The sequence below is a fragment of the Nipponia nippon genome, unplaced genomic scaffold, assembly GCF_047370975.1.
Source record: "Nipponia nippon isolate SJK-2023a ecotype South Korea unplaced genomic scaffold, ASM4737097v1 scaffold_2, whole genome shotgun sequence".
Lineage (NCBI taxonomy): Eukaryota > Metazoa > Chordata > Aves > Pelecaniformes > Threskiornithidae > Nipponia > Nipponia nippon.
The window spans coordinates 100,536,593-100,554,551 of record NW_028262336.1 but is presented as its reverse complement, the minus strand read 5'-3'; the positions used below and the strand labels follow the sequence as shown (position 1 = coordinate 100,554,551).

Here is a 17,959-nt window from a genome sequence, read left to right as displayed (position 1 = left end):
CCTGCATTGGTCCAGGGGGGAGGAACGCCCCTCATCTGGCCAAAGCCATCTAAGCAAGTCTGACACCAAATGGAAATGGGACCCTCCCTGTAAATGGTGGGGGGAAAGAGGCGCTTCCTGAGAATGACTCATCCCAGCCATCCCTGAGAGGGTCTTCTGGAGGGACTTCTTTACACTGATTATAGAGGGAGATTCCTTGGTTAACGAACTAGGTACCTAATTCATACGCACCTAAAATTAGGTGATGTGAAACCCACCTTTACAGTACACTGCAATTATCTTTCATACAGAAGTGGCAATGCAGCTTCTCTGCCAGGCAACGGCTGCCAAAATCTGATTCAGAAATATTTAGAGTCGAACTCCGAAGATATTTTACAGATTTTGTTTTATGTTGCCGTGCAAACTATCGCAGTAAATCAGGTTGTGAAATCCCCATCTTTGGAGGTTTTCATGGTTCAACTAGACAAAGCCATAGCTGATCTTGCTTTGGCAACCATCCTGTGCCTAAAGAGAGGCTGGACCAGATGACTTCCAGAGGCCCCTTCCAACCAACATTTCTGGGATACGTTACAAGGCAAAGTGAGAGTGGCTAGAAAACAGTTGCCATGGACTGAAAAAGCAGAATGAAAACAAAAGTAACAACTTTTAAATGTTTTACATTACTAATTATTTAAGGAATTCAGTGTAAAGAATTACAGGATTACTAGCTGCGTGGGTTTTTTAACCTGGCTGTTTGCAAAGACTGAGAATAGAATGTAATACCCATGGTAATCTAATTAACTTTCAGGTCAGGTTAAGATTCACTGTGGATTCTTCTATAAATCACCTCAATTATAAATCTAAACCAGGTAAAACAAGGATTTTTATTTTTATGTTGCCCCGTATCATTAGGTAACTATTTCCCTAGATATTTCAACACATAAAGGACACCCAATTGAAACTTTTTAAAATAGCTGTCATTTAAACTGTTGTAAGTTAATGTCAGAAAAACGGATAGCAAACTGGCTCTGGGATACAATGCCAAAATACTCCCTAGTGCAGAATATAAAGAGTATCTTTATTCCTTCCCAGCACTGCTTTTATTTCCTTCCTTTTTTTTTTAACTCCAAGCAGAATTATCCATTAGTGGAATAACTGCCTCTTCCATTTTTACATCAGACAGGCTTACAAAATATGCATCTGGGAAATGGTGCGCGAGGCACACACAGCGTTAACACCTACCTGGAAACGGGGATGAACGTCAAATTAATTTTGCACAGGCCACAAAAATAATCAGAAAAAAGGAAACTTTTACACTTTTACCATGCTAGGAGGAACCTGAAGGACAAGTTTATCAGTATTCCACCCTAATTTTGTTTTGATATACGAGATGGCAGATGTAAATGATACATTTAATACAACTCTTTAATCCTCTACCAGCAGCTCAATGTTATCATTATTATTTCTGAAGGCATCCCTAATGGTGGCACAGTAACACATTTTGTATTTGTAGTTGCCTATTGCATTGATTTGTCCATAGCCTACTGAAAACAGCACACCAAATTTAGAGCAAGAGTTCAAGCCCAGTTTAGCCTCTTGCTTAGGTCAGTATATGAAAGTATTGCATCTCAGTACAGTGGAACCACAAGCATTAGGTAACACTGAAAACATTTTATGCTGTTGAAGGAGAATCTTCTGAATCTGAAAACTAGGTACACCATCAAGCAGTTTAAAACCAGCTTAAATTAAAATATTATAAATAGCCTACTGAAGCTAAATTATACTCATATTAGTAGCCGTCCCATGGCTAAGGTGGCTACGCTTTTGTAGTGTTGCCATGACAGCCTAGTTTGGGCTGAATTGACCCAAAAGAATAATTCATCCCTCGCTATATAAATCTGACCCTCCGCACTGCGAGAGAAGAAAGTGCGACGGATGCTGACCCTCCTTCCAGGTGACTCACGGTCTGAAAGAAAAAACATTAAGTGAAAGTGGATCCCCACTAAGAGGGACAGTGCTGAATTAGCACCTCTCCCCACATAGTTACAACCACACTTTGTTCCGAGATAGCGGCGCCAGCTTCTGAAGCCAGAGCACAACATGAGATTGCAGCATCACTGACTAATTTTTCTCTAGGTCAGCTTTCTACTGCCAGAGGTATCTGACAAAAGAAAGCCTCATGTACCTGAGGTGAAGATTGACCTCTAGAAATATGCGTCTCTCCTTTTGTGAGCAGCAACAATTAATCACTGCTGTTCTGGTCCTTTTCTTTCCACTCTTCTGCTTCATCCCTGCCCCGTGTACTTCCAACTCCCCGGTGAATCCTCAACCTTAAGATGATGCCACAGAACTAATCTTCTCTGATGCAAAATGCCTTAGGAGGAACTGGATGCAAGCCCAATACTAGCTTGTTTCCTTGATGAGCTGATTGTTCTAATTGGAAAACATTTGATTAGCCTATTTCCCATGGACAAGACATGAAACAGAAACATCTCTCTGCCACTTGTACACTAAATCCTAGAGTGTTAAAATTAAATGGTTCAGAACTTCCCAACCTGAATAGCTTCAAGCTCTGCAGGAACAATTGTCCTGCAGATAGAAAACGAGAAGTGTTAAATTCTCTATTATTTGAGATTGGCAAGATTCAAATCTGTCGTCTTCTCACAAAGAAGTTACAAGATGACTGCAGTTTTCATAACGATCCCTTCCAGAAACCACAGCAGCTAATGTAAAGCTGCACTCTCTCGTTACTGGAACCATGGAAAACTTTAGACATGGACAAATGATACCGCAAACTATTTACCAAAGCACCTCTTCACAAGAACATATTTATGACAATTAGCATTAACTGTTCTGGAGTGGATTAAAAGGAAAAAAAGCTAATACCCCCTAAACCTGCATACGTTAGCAGTTATTAATGGCTACTGACCATATATTCTCTTGCTCTTATCAATTTTAATGCTACTTTTTTTTTCTTTAAAGAAATGGTGAATTTCAGAACGACCAAATTTATGTTTGGGGTAACATCACAAAATTCATCTAAGAAGCTCCAATACTGAGCCACAAATGTGTATAATTAGACTTGGTAATTACTTAGATTTTCCCCTTGTGGCTTTTTGTACATAGTGGAATATAATTGCTTTAACGTTATAAAAGTAAAGCAGTCTAAAAACTTACAAGGCATATGTCTAGTTCATATTAAAATGGGTGAGAAGATTATCAGACCTTGTTCCTTCTCAGAAATTAAGGACACATCAATTATATGATTAAAAAAAAAAAAAAATCATATGAATCAATTAGATAAGAATCCACCTGAACCAGATACGGTGGATATGCTATGGGGAGTCCAGAATATTGTATGACCGTTGTGCACCTATGCAAAAGATAACGGCCCAAATTTAAAAACAGATATGATAGCAATAAAAATAACTTTGGGAGGGGGAAGTGTCTTTCAGAGCTGACACACAGTCTTTGATCCACAGAGAAACCAGATGTAGAGTATTACTGAGTATTACAAATATTACTAAAAATGTCTGCAGCATAACACACAAACCATCCATAATTACGCATCTCAGAATAACATCTTTTATATATATATATATATATATACACACACACACACATATATATACACACACACACATATAAAAGCTTACAATTACTGTGGGCAGAACTGGCTGGAAGCTGTTCAGAACAGTTTTCTTCCAAGGTCCTTTACATGCCAGTTAGCTCAGACGGATGGACAGAATGCAGTGGGGCAGACTGAGCTTCCTAAAGGCAAATACTGACCAACTGCAGCTTTAATTAGTGGAATGGGGAGAAGAGAAGTTAATGACAACTCCCTAAAAGTGTTTTTTAATGATGGAGGCTAAAAAGTCTTGAAATAAAATACTGACCAATGGCTGTATAAACTGAATTCTGTTGGTCAGGCTCGCCTGCTCTGACTTGTAAATCTGACATCTGTAGAAAATCCTCCCAAAAGACAGTCAATTTAAAATGAACCTAATTTAGAAAGAGCTCTGCATTCCTCCCGTGGTATTCCTGCCTGAAGACTGCTCCAAGCCTGGTATTCTATTTATTACTTGTTGCAGATGGGAAATTAAGGCAGGCTTTTGCAAGACTCCTCACTTGGCAGATGCTGTGAATCTGGAAGGCCATCATACCGATCTGCCTCTCAAGCAGCAATTTTATGCTTCCTAATAAAATTAAATTTAAATTTTAAGTACAATGATCTTTTAACTTGCTAGTTGGAAAAACAGATTCTATATACAATAGATGCTTCACAGATCTCTCGCTTATCGCAAGGAGTGACGTATTCTTTCTACCCAGATGATGAAGCCTGAAAACAAGCTATGGTTGTTTATGTGCAGTTGATATCTGAACACTGCGACCCTTCTGTGGCAGCACTGCCAGTTCCTCTTCTGTCAAGATGGACAGGGACTCGTCCATCTGGCCAAAGGCTCTCTGCCTAAAAAGTACCGTAAAAACCAGACCTTAGTTCTGGCGTTGCTTGCTGTAGTCACGTAGCCTGGATAACCAAGGAGATTAATTAATTAGAGTTATCTATTAGGCAGTTGGTACTATTAATCTCTTCCTGTATTTCTAGTATGTGTATATGTTCTATAAAATAATACTGTAAGTACAAAATCTGTTGTACGGCACTAGGAAATCCAGCAGCAAAAAGAAAATACCTTCCAAGTGCTTTCCAAAGTGCAATGTCCAAGGTCATTTTGATATTAGTTGAATGCTACCTTTCACCAAATGGGGATGTTTTATTAAAAAATGAGGTGTCTGTCAAATGTCATGGTTCAAACATCATAACCATCATGGAATAAAAACATTATCATGCCTGACCAACCTAGTGGCTTTCTATGATGGAGTAACTACATCAGTGGATGAGGGAAGAGCTACGGATGTCATCTATCTGGACTTCTGTAAAGGCCTTTGACACAGTTCCCCACAATATCCTCTTCTCTAAATTGGAGAGAGATGGATTTGATGGGCGGACTCTTCGGTGGATAAGGAATTGGCTGGATGGTTGCATCCAGAGGGTAATGGTCAATGGCTCAATGTCCAGATGGAAAACAGCGACGAGTGGTGTCCCTCAGGGGTCCATACTGGGGCCAGTGCTGTTTAATATCTTCATCAATGACATAGACAGCGGGATCGAGTGCACCCTCAGCAAGTTTGCAGATGACACCAAGCTGAGTGGTGCAGTTGACACCCCCGAGGGATGGGATGCCATCCAGAGGGACCTGGACAGGCTGGCGAGGTGGGCCTGTGTGAACCTCATGACGTTCAACAAGGACAACTGCAGGGTCCTGCACCTGGGTTGGGGCAATCCCCAGTATCAAAACAGGCTGGGGGATGAAGGGATTGTGTGCAGCCCTGCCGAGAAGGACTTAGGTGTGCTGGCAGACGAAAAGCTGAACATGAGCCAGCAATGTGCTCTCGCAGCCCAGAAAGCCAACCGTATCCTGGGCTACATCAAAAGAAGCGTGGCCAGCAGGTCGAGGGAGGTGATTCTGCCCCTCTACTCCATTCTGGGGAGACCCCACCTGGAGTACTGCGTCCAGCTCTGGGGTCCTCAGTACAAGAAGGATGTAGACCTGTTGGAGAGGATCCAGAGAAGGGCCACAAAAATGATCAGAGGGATGGAACACCTCTCCTATGAGGAAAGGCTGAAAGACCTGGGGTTGTTCAGCCAGGAGAAGAGAAGGCTGCGGGGTGACCTTGTTGCAGCCTTTCAGTACTTAAAGGGGGCTTATAAGAAAGGTGGAGGGACTTTTTAGCAGGGCCAGTAGTGATAAGATAAGGGGTAATGGTTTTAAACTAAAGGAGGGAAGATTCAGACTGAATATAAGGAAGAAATTTTTTACAATGAGGGTAGTGAAACACTGGCACAGGTTGCCCAGAGAGGTGGTAGATGCCCCATCCTTGGGAACATTCAAGGCCAGGCTGGATGGGGCTCTGAGCAACCTGATCTAGTTGTAGATGTCCCTGCCAATTGCAGGGGGGATGGACTAGATGACCTTTAAAGGTCCCTTCCATCCCAAAGCATTCTATGATTCTGTTAACATAAGCAGCCAGCTCAAGATCATCTTAAAAAGGGAATCAGTGCTGCTGGGTAGGAAGGTACCTGCATGTACTGGGAAAGACAGAGGTGAAGGGAGAACACAAACAAATCAGAAAACATGCAAGAAAAGGGGAGCAGGAAATAAAACTAGAGAGAAACATGACGGAACATGAAGAGTTCAATCTCTCTGCAGGAAGTCAAGGAAAATTACAAACTGTAAAGTGAATGTGAAGGATGTGAATCAGCAGTTCACCCACAGCTACGTGATAGAGGGACAATAAAAGAAGGGTGTCTTGGAAGAGTAATCCTGCAACTCTTAACTGATGTGAGTAATCCCAATTTACCTAAACACTGCCTTCAACTTCTGAGATAAGAGATTACAAAACTTCATAGCAGCCAACAATTAAAGAGGACAGGTAAAGAAGGAAGAAGACTGTAACTATTTAGTCTGCTGCTCTGATTAAATTTGGGAGCAGTATTGTTGAGAGTGGTTATTTTTATTGTTAGCTTTGGTCTTACATGGACTAGAAAGTGGAAAAAAAGAAAAAAAAAAAAAAAAACAAAGCCCAAACACGCTTATTTAAATGGCCTGAAAGTTCTGTCTTTGTAGACCAGGCAAGGACTTTCTTCAGGTGATTCACATGCACAGCTTTTGGCTATATCCTCATCCCAGGCTGTTTACAGCAATTGTACAACCAACCACACACTATATTTTACTGTTTTCTTCAGACTGTGTTCCCCAAGTTGTTCCTCTTTTCTCTGTCCAGTTCCAAGATTGCCCAACTCCCTTCTCTCACCACCAAACCCAGTGGTTTCATGTCTTCCTATAACTTCCTTCTTATCCTGTGCCTGTGCTCCCTGTATCTTTCCCCATCCCAGAGCAGCGTTCTCCCATCTCTGCCACATGCAGAGTACCGGGCACACCTTATTTCCATTTCCTCCCTTCATTACTGCTACAAGATAAACCACTCACCGCATCAGTGTGCTACAATCTCGGGACAAGGAGCTGGGCTCTGGCCACAGAAGTGCTATATCTTTAGCCTGCCCCACCAACCAACACTCCTGTGCCTCTTGTCTTGCATTTTCACTGTAGACACTCAGGGCCAGGGACTGCCTTACTTTCTTTTTCTGTACAGCAATTAGCACAGCAGGATCTTAATACCATCTTATATTCCTTCTGAACCTCAGGAAATACTTTTTTTTACTGTGAGGGTGACTGAGCACTGGCACAAGTTGCCCAGAGAGGTTACGGAGTCGCCATCCTTGGAGATACTCAAAAGCTGTCTGGACACGGTCCTGGGCAACTGGCGCTAGGTGGCCATGCTTGAGCAGGGGGGTTGGACCAGATGATCTCCAAAGGCCCTTTCCAACCTCAACCATTCTGTGATTCTGTGACACACATCTACTGTTTTTAAGTAACACTAACACTATGCAGGGAGAGAATTAATGAATCCTTTTTAAAAATAAATAAATAATTCCAGGAGTGTTGGGTCTGCGCTAGACAAGTAATAAAGCTCCACACATCCTTTATTTCCTTTGCTTTGGGGCTTTATGATTCTTCTGCCTTCTCCCCCCATCCTTGCCCCCAACACAAAACTTCAACAAAACCTACAACATTTGGAAAATGTCTTGTCTTTAAATGTCTGGATGCTGAATTGAAAAGTTCTTGTGCTGCTGACAGCCACAGAGATCCACAATTGCCACCATACTGTACTGAATACAAAAAGTTTTCATAAGCTTGGCTAGTGAAGAGGTGGTGGAAGGCATTTTTTTTTTACATGTTATATAAATGTTGATGAATTTACCTATACATTTTCATAAATTAGAATGATGGAAATTTGTTCTGCATTCCACACCTATTTTTCTCAAGTATTTTAAGAAAAGAGAAGTGTTCTGGTGCAACAGTTCGCAAGTCATACACCAAAACACGCAGATGAAAGCTTGCACAAGTATCTGCCAAGAGGTGCCTGAGGGATGTTTACTTTTTTAAAATGAGAAACCCCAAACCTAAGAGGTTATATGGGACATTTTTCAGAATACATTTTGCTTTCAGAAAACAAAATCCTTACACCCATTATGGTTACAGCATGTCAAAAATGGCATTTCATTAAACTGTCCAATTTTGAAAAATACTTCATTCTTACACATTGCCCTTTTCCCCACCTACATTCTTTGACTTATAATTAACTTCCATTTACCATACTTATAAAAACTACACTAAATAAATTTATAACTTTAAATGCAGTCTTTCTCTCGACTTTATCCCAAATTAGATCAATGTTTGAAAACAGGAACTGAGAAGGTTCTTATTCCACTTAAAATGGATCAATACTAAATTACCTTTTTGACCTTGATTGTTCCAGTTCCTGTCTCTTCCTTATCCTGCTTGCTTCTTATGTCTGAAATTTCTCTGCTTTTTTCCTATGACTGCCTGAATCTCAGACATCAGTATGACGGAACGCTATGTGGATTTAACCTAGATTTCTCTCAAGGCTATTTTCCCAAGCGGTGATGGCTCTTTCACCCAAGAGATCTCATTAGCATGCACATATGCACCACTGAGCCTCAGAATTTAATAACTCTATTCCCAGTTCAGCCACAGATGGTATGTCATCTCAAACAAGTCACAAACACCGTGTCTCAGTTTCTCTCAAATTAGAATCTAGCATCACAGAAACCACTCGGGAGGTCTCTAGTCCAACCTCTTGCTCAAAAGGAAGGTGGACTCTGAAGCCTGACCAGGTTGCTCAGGGCTCTTGTCCAGTCAGGTTTTGAAAACCTCCAAGGACTGCCACTTCAAAGCTTCTCTGGGCAATTTGCTCAGCACTCACTTTTCCTCAGACTGAAAAATATTTTGCTTATACCCAGTTGGAAGCTCTCCTTTTTCAATTTATGGCCACTGTCTTTTCAGTCACCTCTCCAGGTGCTGGGAGGCTGCTGTTAAGTCCCCCTGCAGCCGCCTCATCTCCAGGCTGAACAAGCCTCACTCCCTTGGCCACTCCTCACAGGACATGTGCTCCAGCCCCCGACCACTGCGGTGGCCCTTGCTGGACTCACACCAGTCTGTTGATTTCTTTTTTTGGATCAGAAAGCTCTCAGCCTTCAGCGATGCCAGTGACTTGTGCCCAACTGTCCACCAGGAGCCCTGGGTCTTTCTCAAGCAGCACGGCTTCCCAGCCAGGTGGTCCCCAGCCTGTCCTGATGGAGGGGTGAGTCTGCTCCAGGCACAGGACTTTGCACTGGTTATTTCTGAAAATCATGAGGTTTTGTTCAGCCCATTACTATAACCTGTTGGGGTCCCTCTGAATGGCAGCCCTGTCCTCAAAAAAACATACCTTGCTAATAGATGTATTAGTGAATTAAGATGCATGGTAGCTGTACAGCAAGCTGAGTTCTCTCAGTGAAAACCATTCTACATGCAAATAGAGAATAGCATTTAATTGTAGCACTCAGAAGTATCAGCACAGAAGAGCTGACCTTGAAAGGCTTACATTTAATTACGCCCTCTTTCTAGAAGAAAGAGTTGTAACAATCGGAAGGGCTTCACTGCAATTAGACTATTCAAAGCCTGAAGTGGAGCACACACTCCAGTACCCAGCACCGGGCTGCATCACACCCTGCAGAAACACAAGACGCAGGCCAGTGTTCAAACACCGCACCAGGCAGCAAGAGAACTTCCCAAAACTGCAAACCTTAGGCTAGACAACTCACCGCACTGTGCAGCGGCCTCGATAAGTCATGCCCTCCACCCTGCAAAGGCTACCACATTTTCAAATGTGTAAATGCAAGGGTTTTCTATGTAGACTCTCTCTTTTAAAACAAATAAATAGACCTTCGTGATTCAGCAATCATGTAAGATCCACCGCAGAGATCACTGCCCCCTCCCAATATGATCTCCCCAGCGTACTCTTTTTCCACAGTCATTCCACAGTCTCATTCTACCCTCAAAAGAGCAGAAAGCTGCCATCAAAAGCAGAAGTTTGCTGAACCCCAGGAAGAAGACAACCACAAATTAGCCAAGGATTTGCATTCAAGGAACTCTACTCTTAAAATGCCTGTGGGTTTTATTTTTGTGTGTGTGTGTGTATATATATATGTATAAAATAAGATTATAATATATACTTAATAATATATAAACTTTATAAAAATATTTGTATACACACACACTATATGGAAAGGGCTAACAAGATATCAACTTATTTTTTCCACTACCTCTATAATAACTGTTGGGCAAAAATTACTTTGCCAGTTTTTTCATGGTAAATTTTGTACAGCTGTTGCACAAAGGACCCTTGCTTGTGGATGACGCATGGATCACTCAGACAGGAGCTGGAGTCTCACTGTATGTCCATTGTGGTCCAAACCCTAGGCCATGTGATGTCTGCTGCAAAACCATTTCTGACTTCATTGCAGAGCTCAATCTTATTAATTATCTCATGCCTTTGGTTTACCACATCTGTAAAATTAGGACAGATATCTGAGTTTTATAAATTAGCATGCTTTTCATCTGTAGATTCAAAGTAATTTCCAATGAGGATAAAAAGCAACACATAAATAGTAAGAAAATGAATGTTGTATTATTCATATGGATCAGGAGAGTAAAACCAGATAATGCTAACCTTTGTCAATCATAGCATAAATGGGGGGGGGGAGAAAAACAGAAAAAAAAAACGTATCTATGCAATAGCTAACAGAACATACCATTACTCATCCCAGCTGCAGTTCCTATGTTTGAAATACATCATAAAGTTTTTGGAAGCACAGATAAAGAACATTTAAAATGACTAGGACTTAAAAATGCAACATTTGCTTTTGAAGATATTTCCTGGGAGTCACAGAGAGAACTATTTTCTTTCTATGTAAGCTATTTGGTGCCTGTAGCTAGTGGCTACTGGATAGAAAATATGTATAACGCTGACAAATATTCCAAAATCGCAACTGCAGAAGAGTTAACTGAAAACATTACTAAAGCTAAGTATGCTTACCATTCTTATAACCCCCCTCAAATAACCATTAGCATCAAAATTTAATAAATTGCTGATAAGAAATAAATGGAAAACACCACACTAATAACAAAGAAAAATGATTTATTTGAGTCTATAAAAACACAACTGTTAGATTACATTTGCAACTGTAAACACTTCATTAAATACTTAACAGGAAAAAACACCCATATATACACATTATATTTTGAAATTAAACTTTTATTGAAATAGACATTCATATGTTGGATTAAATATTCATTATAATGGAAGGAGTCTAAACCATTTCCCTTTAAAATATTGTTGATTCCAAGAACATTCTCTTTCAAATGTTTGTTTTTACAGGGAAGTTCAGCATTTCATCTTGATCCACATCTTCAGAAATGAACTAATTTAACTTTAGTGTTTCCCACAGAACCAAACTTTTGGTTCCAACAGCCTCTGTTTAAGTGGTATTATGTCATACCACTATGCAATGTTAATATCCAAACTAGTTTCTTGAAGCTTATCAGAAAGAAGAGAGTATTGCATCACAGAAAGACAGGAGTAAACGTAAGAGAAGTATTTATGGCATTAACTACAACAATACATTACAGCGCAGGATAGTTTTTCTAGATATTGCACTATATAAAGCTTCATTTAATTATGGACTTTGCCACATAACAATATTAAGCAAAAAAAAAAAAAAAAAAGTTCTCTAAATACATTTTTAGGGCACAGGGCCTCAAAGAAACTATTTACAAGTAGATAAAGTATTCGCATTGTCTCTAGGCTCATCCCCACACTGAATTCATATAAGCTGTAATGACAGGTACGGACACCAGCTCTTGCTCAGACAGCCAAAAACGTAAATGATGCAAACAACTGACGAAGCAGTTATCACAACGGTCTGGTAGTATACATCCTGTTTGAAATACTAAATATCATTCTTCTGGGAAATGGCTGTATTTCCAAAGCTTTGTATTTGTTATTCAGGTCGGGAAGTGATGAGAAACAGAAAAGGAAGTGAGATATGGACCACTGACAGAACCCCTCCGCCCCAGGGGTTCATTGCCATCGCTGGGGGGAGCGGGCGGATGGGGATGACACAAGCTCTTCCAGATCACTTTTTGAACTTTCTAACCTCTAATTCCAAATTCGTAAACTCACTTCAAAATAGCAAGAGATTTTCCGAGGAGCACCACAAACTTTTAAAGATCTTGGTTTTTTTGCATTGTTCTCTCAATTGCTGGCAACCACTACGGAATAGTTTGAGGGGCCAAACGTCTCAAGACCACAGCGATCTTATTTTCAGGAAGCTGTGCTACTTAAGCAGTAGCACAGATTCACCATGTAAAAGGATGGAGGGGATGACGTCAGCCACAAGCCGCCTTTTCTTAGGAAGAGTTCCTCATGAACAACCCCTGCCACAAATTTTGTTTACATAAAGTCAATTTCCCTGAATTTATGCTTGCAGGTACCCATAAAGCCAAATAAGTAACAGAATCCTGGGTACCCTTTGTGCCTGAAACTGGAGGGTTTTCATCTGAGGTTTGGTGGCTTTTCATTAAAATCTTAGCAAAGTCAGGGAGGAGAAGGGGGGGAGAATTCAGTTTGCTGGGATTTTTTACTTCTAGTCCTCTTTTAAATAATCATGCCTTAATCCAGAATGCTGACAGACAGCAGAAGCTGGTTGGTTTAATGACCTAGTTGCATCATGGAAAATACAAAGACTGCTCTTTCCCCAGTGGTGACTGGTGAAAGGCCTATAGAAAATTTGGCTGGAGGAAGGCTATAAAGGGAATAAGGAAGCTCCTCCAAGAAAAGAAGAAACCAAAACCAAACAAAACAACCCCGAAACACTCATCTACACACATGACCCATGAAGTGGGAAAACTTGCTTTCGTGACAGCATAACAATAAGCAAATGGCTATTCATTAGTGTGGATACTAACATATATATAGCATATGTTATATAGTATTTATATATATTTACACACACACAGTATAGCAACTGTAAAGCTAACACCTTTATTTCAGAAACATCTAACACCAATTACACAAAATGTAAGGGTTTTTCTACATGGAAAAATAGTGCTTATTAGTTGCTCAACGGTATTTCCCAGGTAGACCCTCTTACTCTGTGTTAGAAGTGCCTATTGTAGTATACTTTAGAAAAGATTAAGCTAAACTGGAAAAAAAAAAAAGATTAATTTTAGAGTGCAGAGTAATAATGTTCTCATAAGCAATAAATGCAGAAAGCTGCTGCTTTTAAAATTCTTAACATTTACACTTTCACATTGAACTCTCCCTGCAGATACAGCTATCCAAAGGTCAGCTATGATACATATGTGTGAATCCACAGCTTCCGAGCCCAAAGCTGTATTTGGTAAAGATGTGCTGAGTTCAGTGCCCCAAGAAGGAAGGGGGGGGGGGGGGGAAGAAAAGGTTGCCACCTACCCCGGCAGAAGGGAGCAACTGCCTGAGAGTCACTGAGGGCCCAAACAGCTTTGGGGAGGACTCAGTCTATTGAACAGACTCTGCAAAATGTCTGAAGACTTCAACTACGCTCAGAACCATCTTTGGCTCTCCAAAGATCTATTGTAGGGAGAAATGTTAAAAACACCACACATTATTTGTTCGCTGGGAAACGGGGTCATAAAATACTCTTATTGTACTGACAATGAGAAAAGCGGAAAATTAAATGTGGCCCAAGAACCTTCACTAAGACTATTCTGTGTTTTGGTCAAAAATTATGGCATAGAAGTATCATCCCAGCAGCAGTAGCAGAGCCGTAACAGTTGCCTACAGTAAGTACGGAGCCACTTTCACAACACGCAATAATACTGACAGGCGATTTATGCAGAAACAGGATTAGCACTCTTGATTTTCAAACTCCTTTTTAAGTAGCATACGCCAATGCATAAGACCATTGCCTTCTGCAAAAGCTTTTTTTAAGCTGTTGTTCCCATGATACATCCCCTACCCTTCTCGCATCTTCCTCTCCTCCCATCTTCCTCTCCTCCCCTCTCCAATTAACGTCCTATGAGCGTATACATCAGAGGTTACTGGGCAAATTTTGGTGAGATCAGAGTATTTCTATGCCACATTATCAGCATATTTTGGCTGCAAATGCTCTTTAATAAGCCCTAGGAAGATTATCTACTTGAGAGTAATCCTACAATGGCAGACAGAGTGGCAGTCTTCATGACACCGTGCTGGGAAAAGCAGCACAATGAGACCATCAAAGAACTAGCCCAAAAGCTCATTCCACAAATCTTTATATTCTGGATATTTCAGAGTATTTAGCTGTACTCATTAACACCAACTGGTTTACTAATATCTCTTGCTCAAATCTTTGGAAGTTCTTGATAATAAAATTGTGAATGTGCAATCATGAACAATTGTGCAATTGTGAATGTGCTGATCCTCTTCCATTCTTAAGGTTTTCCCTTTACTTCAGTCCAGAATGCCTCCCAGGACTTTCTTCATAAAAGAAAGCTTCATAAAATTTTGTAGTATTTTTCATGTTCACACTTGTGATCCAGATATTTATTGTCCTACAGAAACAATGTCTGTAAAGATACCGGAGAGGGGGAAAACAAATGTCCCATGTACGCAGTTCTGGAGATGTGACCTTTTTTCAGTCTACCAGAACTCACTTTTCTATATACATTCTCATACTGCCTTCAAACTTCACTTGAAGCTAAGGGTTTTCCAGCAGTGAAGTGACATGAATAATACATTTGTCAGATGTGGTTTATTTTTCCCCTTCCCTCCAAAGAACTGCATAGGCAGTAGAAGTTCCTTGGGGGGGATGGAGACACACACACACAAAATTCCTTTCTAATGCATTTGTATTAGAGAAGGCAAAGCATATTCTGCACTTACCTCAAAGGTATCAAGTTTTACAATGACCCTCAGTTCCTTTTTTCATCCGAGATCTGAGAATAAACTCCCAGACTTGAAGTACCTCTACAGCTACACAACATAATTTGTTTCAGTATTGCTAATCCTGCATGGATTGCATAGCCTTTTCTACTAAAACTACAGATGATGCTACTGTACTCAGACCTGGTTTTATTTTATGCTCTAAAACACGCAAGCTCAAAAAAAGCTTATTCAAGCAAACTTTGCACACTGGTAGGTGTAGGTCTGCAGTTCCGCTGAGAAAAGATGGAAATGTGTCAAGGAGAATGTCAAAGGCTCCATGTCCCTTAAGAGTGCTCATTTGCTTTTGGATTTTCATCTATACAGAGCATCTGCTCCTAACATGCTATTTTAGGACTGTTTTAAGCCTTGTTCAGGCATGTTCATCCCCTGATAACAGCGCAAGAACTTATAAGTAGCTACTGTAAGACCAGACCACCTTTTGACCTGGTTAATAAATGTTTGCAAGTCTCATTTCGAGGCAAGGAAAGCAGTACTAAGACCTGAGCAACGTTAAGGCAGATCCTGTATCTCATCCTCGGCTGCAAGAATTTACAGCTCTGCGTTAAGGAAATCATAGTCAAATAACACGCTTCCGTCAGTATCGGGACAGGGTCAGGAGGATTTGCTCCCCAGCGTACAATTAGCCAGATGTATTTTGTTTGTTTAGCAGTAGGAACAACAAGCCCAAATTGGTAGGCTATCTGGAAACAAACATCATCCAGGGCAGACCTGGATTCCAAGGTAATATGAAAAACCCGTTTTTTGTAGTTTGTGTCCTGCTTACGTGCTCGGCGCCAAACCGATCACCAAACCTGGGGTCAGGAAGGAACTCGCACAGCTCAAGCTGCGCTCGGGGAATCCACTGCCTTCTAGAGAACGGCACTCCTGCTAGGAACAACGAGGCACACGGATCACCTAACGGATTTCCCGTAATTGTAGGCAATTTCAGTAATGATACCATCTCATTTGTTGTGACACACTATTCTAAGGACTTAAATACTTTGGTCTGAGTTTTATAAATGCAGTGCATTCAGTAGAAGTGCGGAATTTCACCAGTTGCTGTACCAGGAAGATGTCACTAGAAAATATCTTGTGGTCTTCCTGGCTTTGAAATGACAGTGGATTTTCCTGGTGAAGAACCTGGCCCCATCAAAATCACAGCAAAACCTACACTGGGGCACAACTACATGCTAAAAATTCAACAGATACTGTCCTCCCCGGCAGAATTTCATCACAAAGATTTAGGAAACTGATAAACACTCTCTCTTTTGCAGATCCAACCTGGTAATTCAGAGGCCTAATGCACAAAAGATTGTTGAAAGCAAATGAAAACAGCAAGGCACGCTGTTTATGTGCAGCTGGCCATTTTTCAAGTTTTCATTCCCTTTTCAAAAAGCTTAGAGCAAATTATGCTACTCCTAATTAAAAACTGGTTTTGATTACGGGAGCACCGTAACCAAAAACCTTTATATTCTGGGCAGTTTTGCACTTCAAAAACTTTAAAGGCCGCTGCTGTTTTGGTCTTTGTTGCTGTTTGGAGAGGCGGAGGGAAGGCGACAGCGGCTGGAGTTTGGGTGCTGTTTTGGGGCGGGGGGAGGCAGCTCTTTGTTCCTGCATTTACAGAAGCCCAAGTTCCAAGGCGAAGTTCGCGGTAACGCACCGTCCCCAGGCGCTGCAAACGCAAGCACGGCCAAACCTCCCACTCCACCCGCGCCCAGCGCTCCGCTGCCTGGCAGCACCTGAGGCTGGCGACCTCGCTAGCAGCTCTCCGGCTTTAACCCTGCGGCCGCAGGGGATGAAAGGCGGCGTGCGGACCAGACGCGGCCCGCCTTCCCCACGCAAACCAACCTCCGCGACCGACCCACACGCACCGAGGGGACGCCCCGACCTCCCCACCACAGGCAGCGGCTGGGGAGAGGCCGCCGGCCCGGGCGGGCAGCCGGGGGCTGGGCAGCCGGGGGCTCGGCGCCGCCGGGCCCGGCCCCGCCGAAGCGCGGTGGGCCGGCGGGGGCAGCCCCCTGGCCGGGCCGGCCCCTCGGCTCGCCGCTACTCGCGGGTCCGGACGGGACGCCGCAGAAGAGACGAAAGCGCCTTAAAAGCCGAGTTGGACGCGGTCCAAGCGCTGTCGGGCTAAAAAAAAAAAAAAGGCAAATACCAAACCACCACAAAAATCCCCCAAAGTAGGGAGAAGCGGAGCTTTAAAGCTCGTTCTCCTGTCAGCCATTTTAGGAGCGTGAGCGGAGAGGGGCGGCGGGGCGCACCGCTGCGCAGCTTTCCCTGCCGGCCCGCCCGCGGCTCATCGCCGCCGGGGGGCTGGGGGGAGAGCGCAGAAAGAATAAACCCGTCCCGAGCGCCTCTCCCTCCCCGCGGCAGCACCTCGCCGCCGAGCGCAGCCGAGCGCCCGCCGCCGGGCCGGCCCCAGCGGCTCGGTCCCCCGCCGCCCTCACCTTGGCGTCCGGCGGCAGGATCAGCACCTGGCTGTTCTCCTCCTCCTTCTTCGCCGCCTCCTTCTGCGCCAACGCAGAGTTGAACGACACCTTCACCATGGCCGCTCCTCAACGCCCCGCACGCAGGAAAGGGAGGACGAGAAGAGCCCGAGCCGGCGGTGCTTCGAGGGCTGCCTCCTGCCTTGTCGCCCCCCCACCCCTCGCTGCCGCGACTGCCACCCCCGTCCCCTTGTCAGGCGGCGGCGGAGGGGAGGCGGGCCGCGGCCTGCGGCGGGGCGGAGACAGGAGGAGGCGGTGCCTGACGGGGCGGGCGAGAAGCGGGGAGGAGGGGGCGGTGGGGCCTCGTCCTCCGCCCGCCGAGCGCGGCGCGGTGAGGGGCCCGCGGGGCCGGAGCGGTTCCCCTCGCAGCTCCTCCCTCGGCGGCCGAGGGCTGCGTGCCCCCTGCGCCACCGTGCTTGGCCGTGTCCCCGGGCGGCTTCGCCTGCAGCGGCCTGGTGCTCCCACCCCGGCCCCGCGGGGGCCCGGCCCCCTCAGCCCCGGGCCCGGCGCTTCTGCAAGGCCTT

The 17,959-nt window shown here is 43.4% G+C and overlaps 1 protein-coding gene across 2 annotated transcripts in view; it reads right to left on the bottom strand.

The window, feature by feature from the left end:
- The window catches only part of ITM2B (integral membrane protein 2B), a 29,317-nt gene extending 11,643 nt beyond the window's left edge, over positions 1-17,674 (bottom strand). Inside the window, exon 1 of one of the 2 annotated variants that reach the window (XM_087757126.1) lies at positions 17,397-17,674. In XM_087757126.1, the coding sequence (XP_087613252.1) occupies positions 17,397-17,495 (99 nt within the window). In that variant the 5' untranslated portion in view covers positions 17,496-17,674. The remainder of the gene's footprint in view (positions 1-17,396) is intronic. The other variant, XM_087757125.1, reaches the window with a different exon arrangement.
- Between the last annotated feature and the right edge of the window lie 285 nt (positions 17,675-17,959).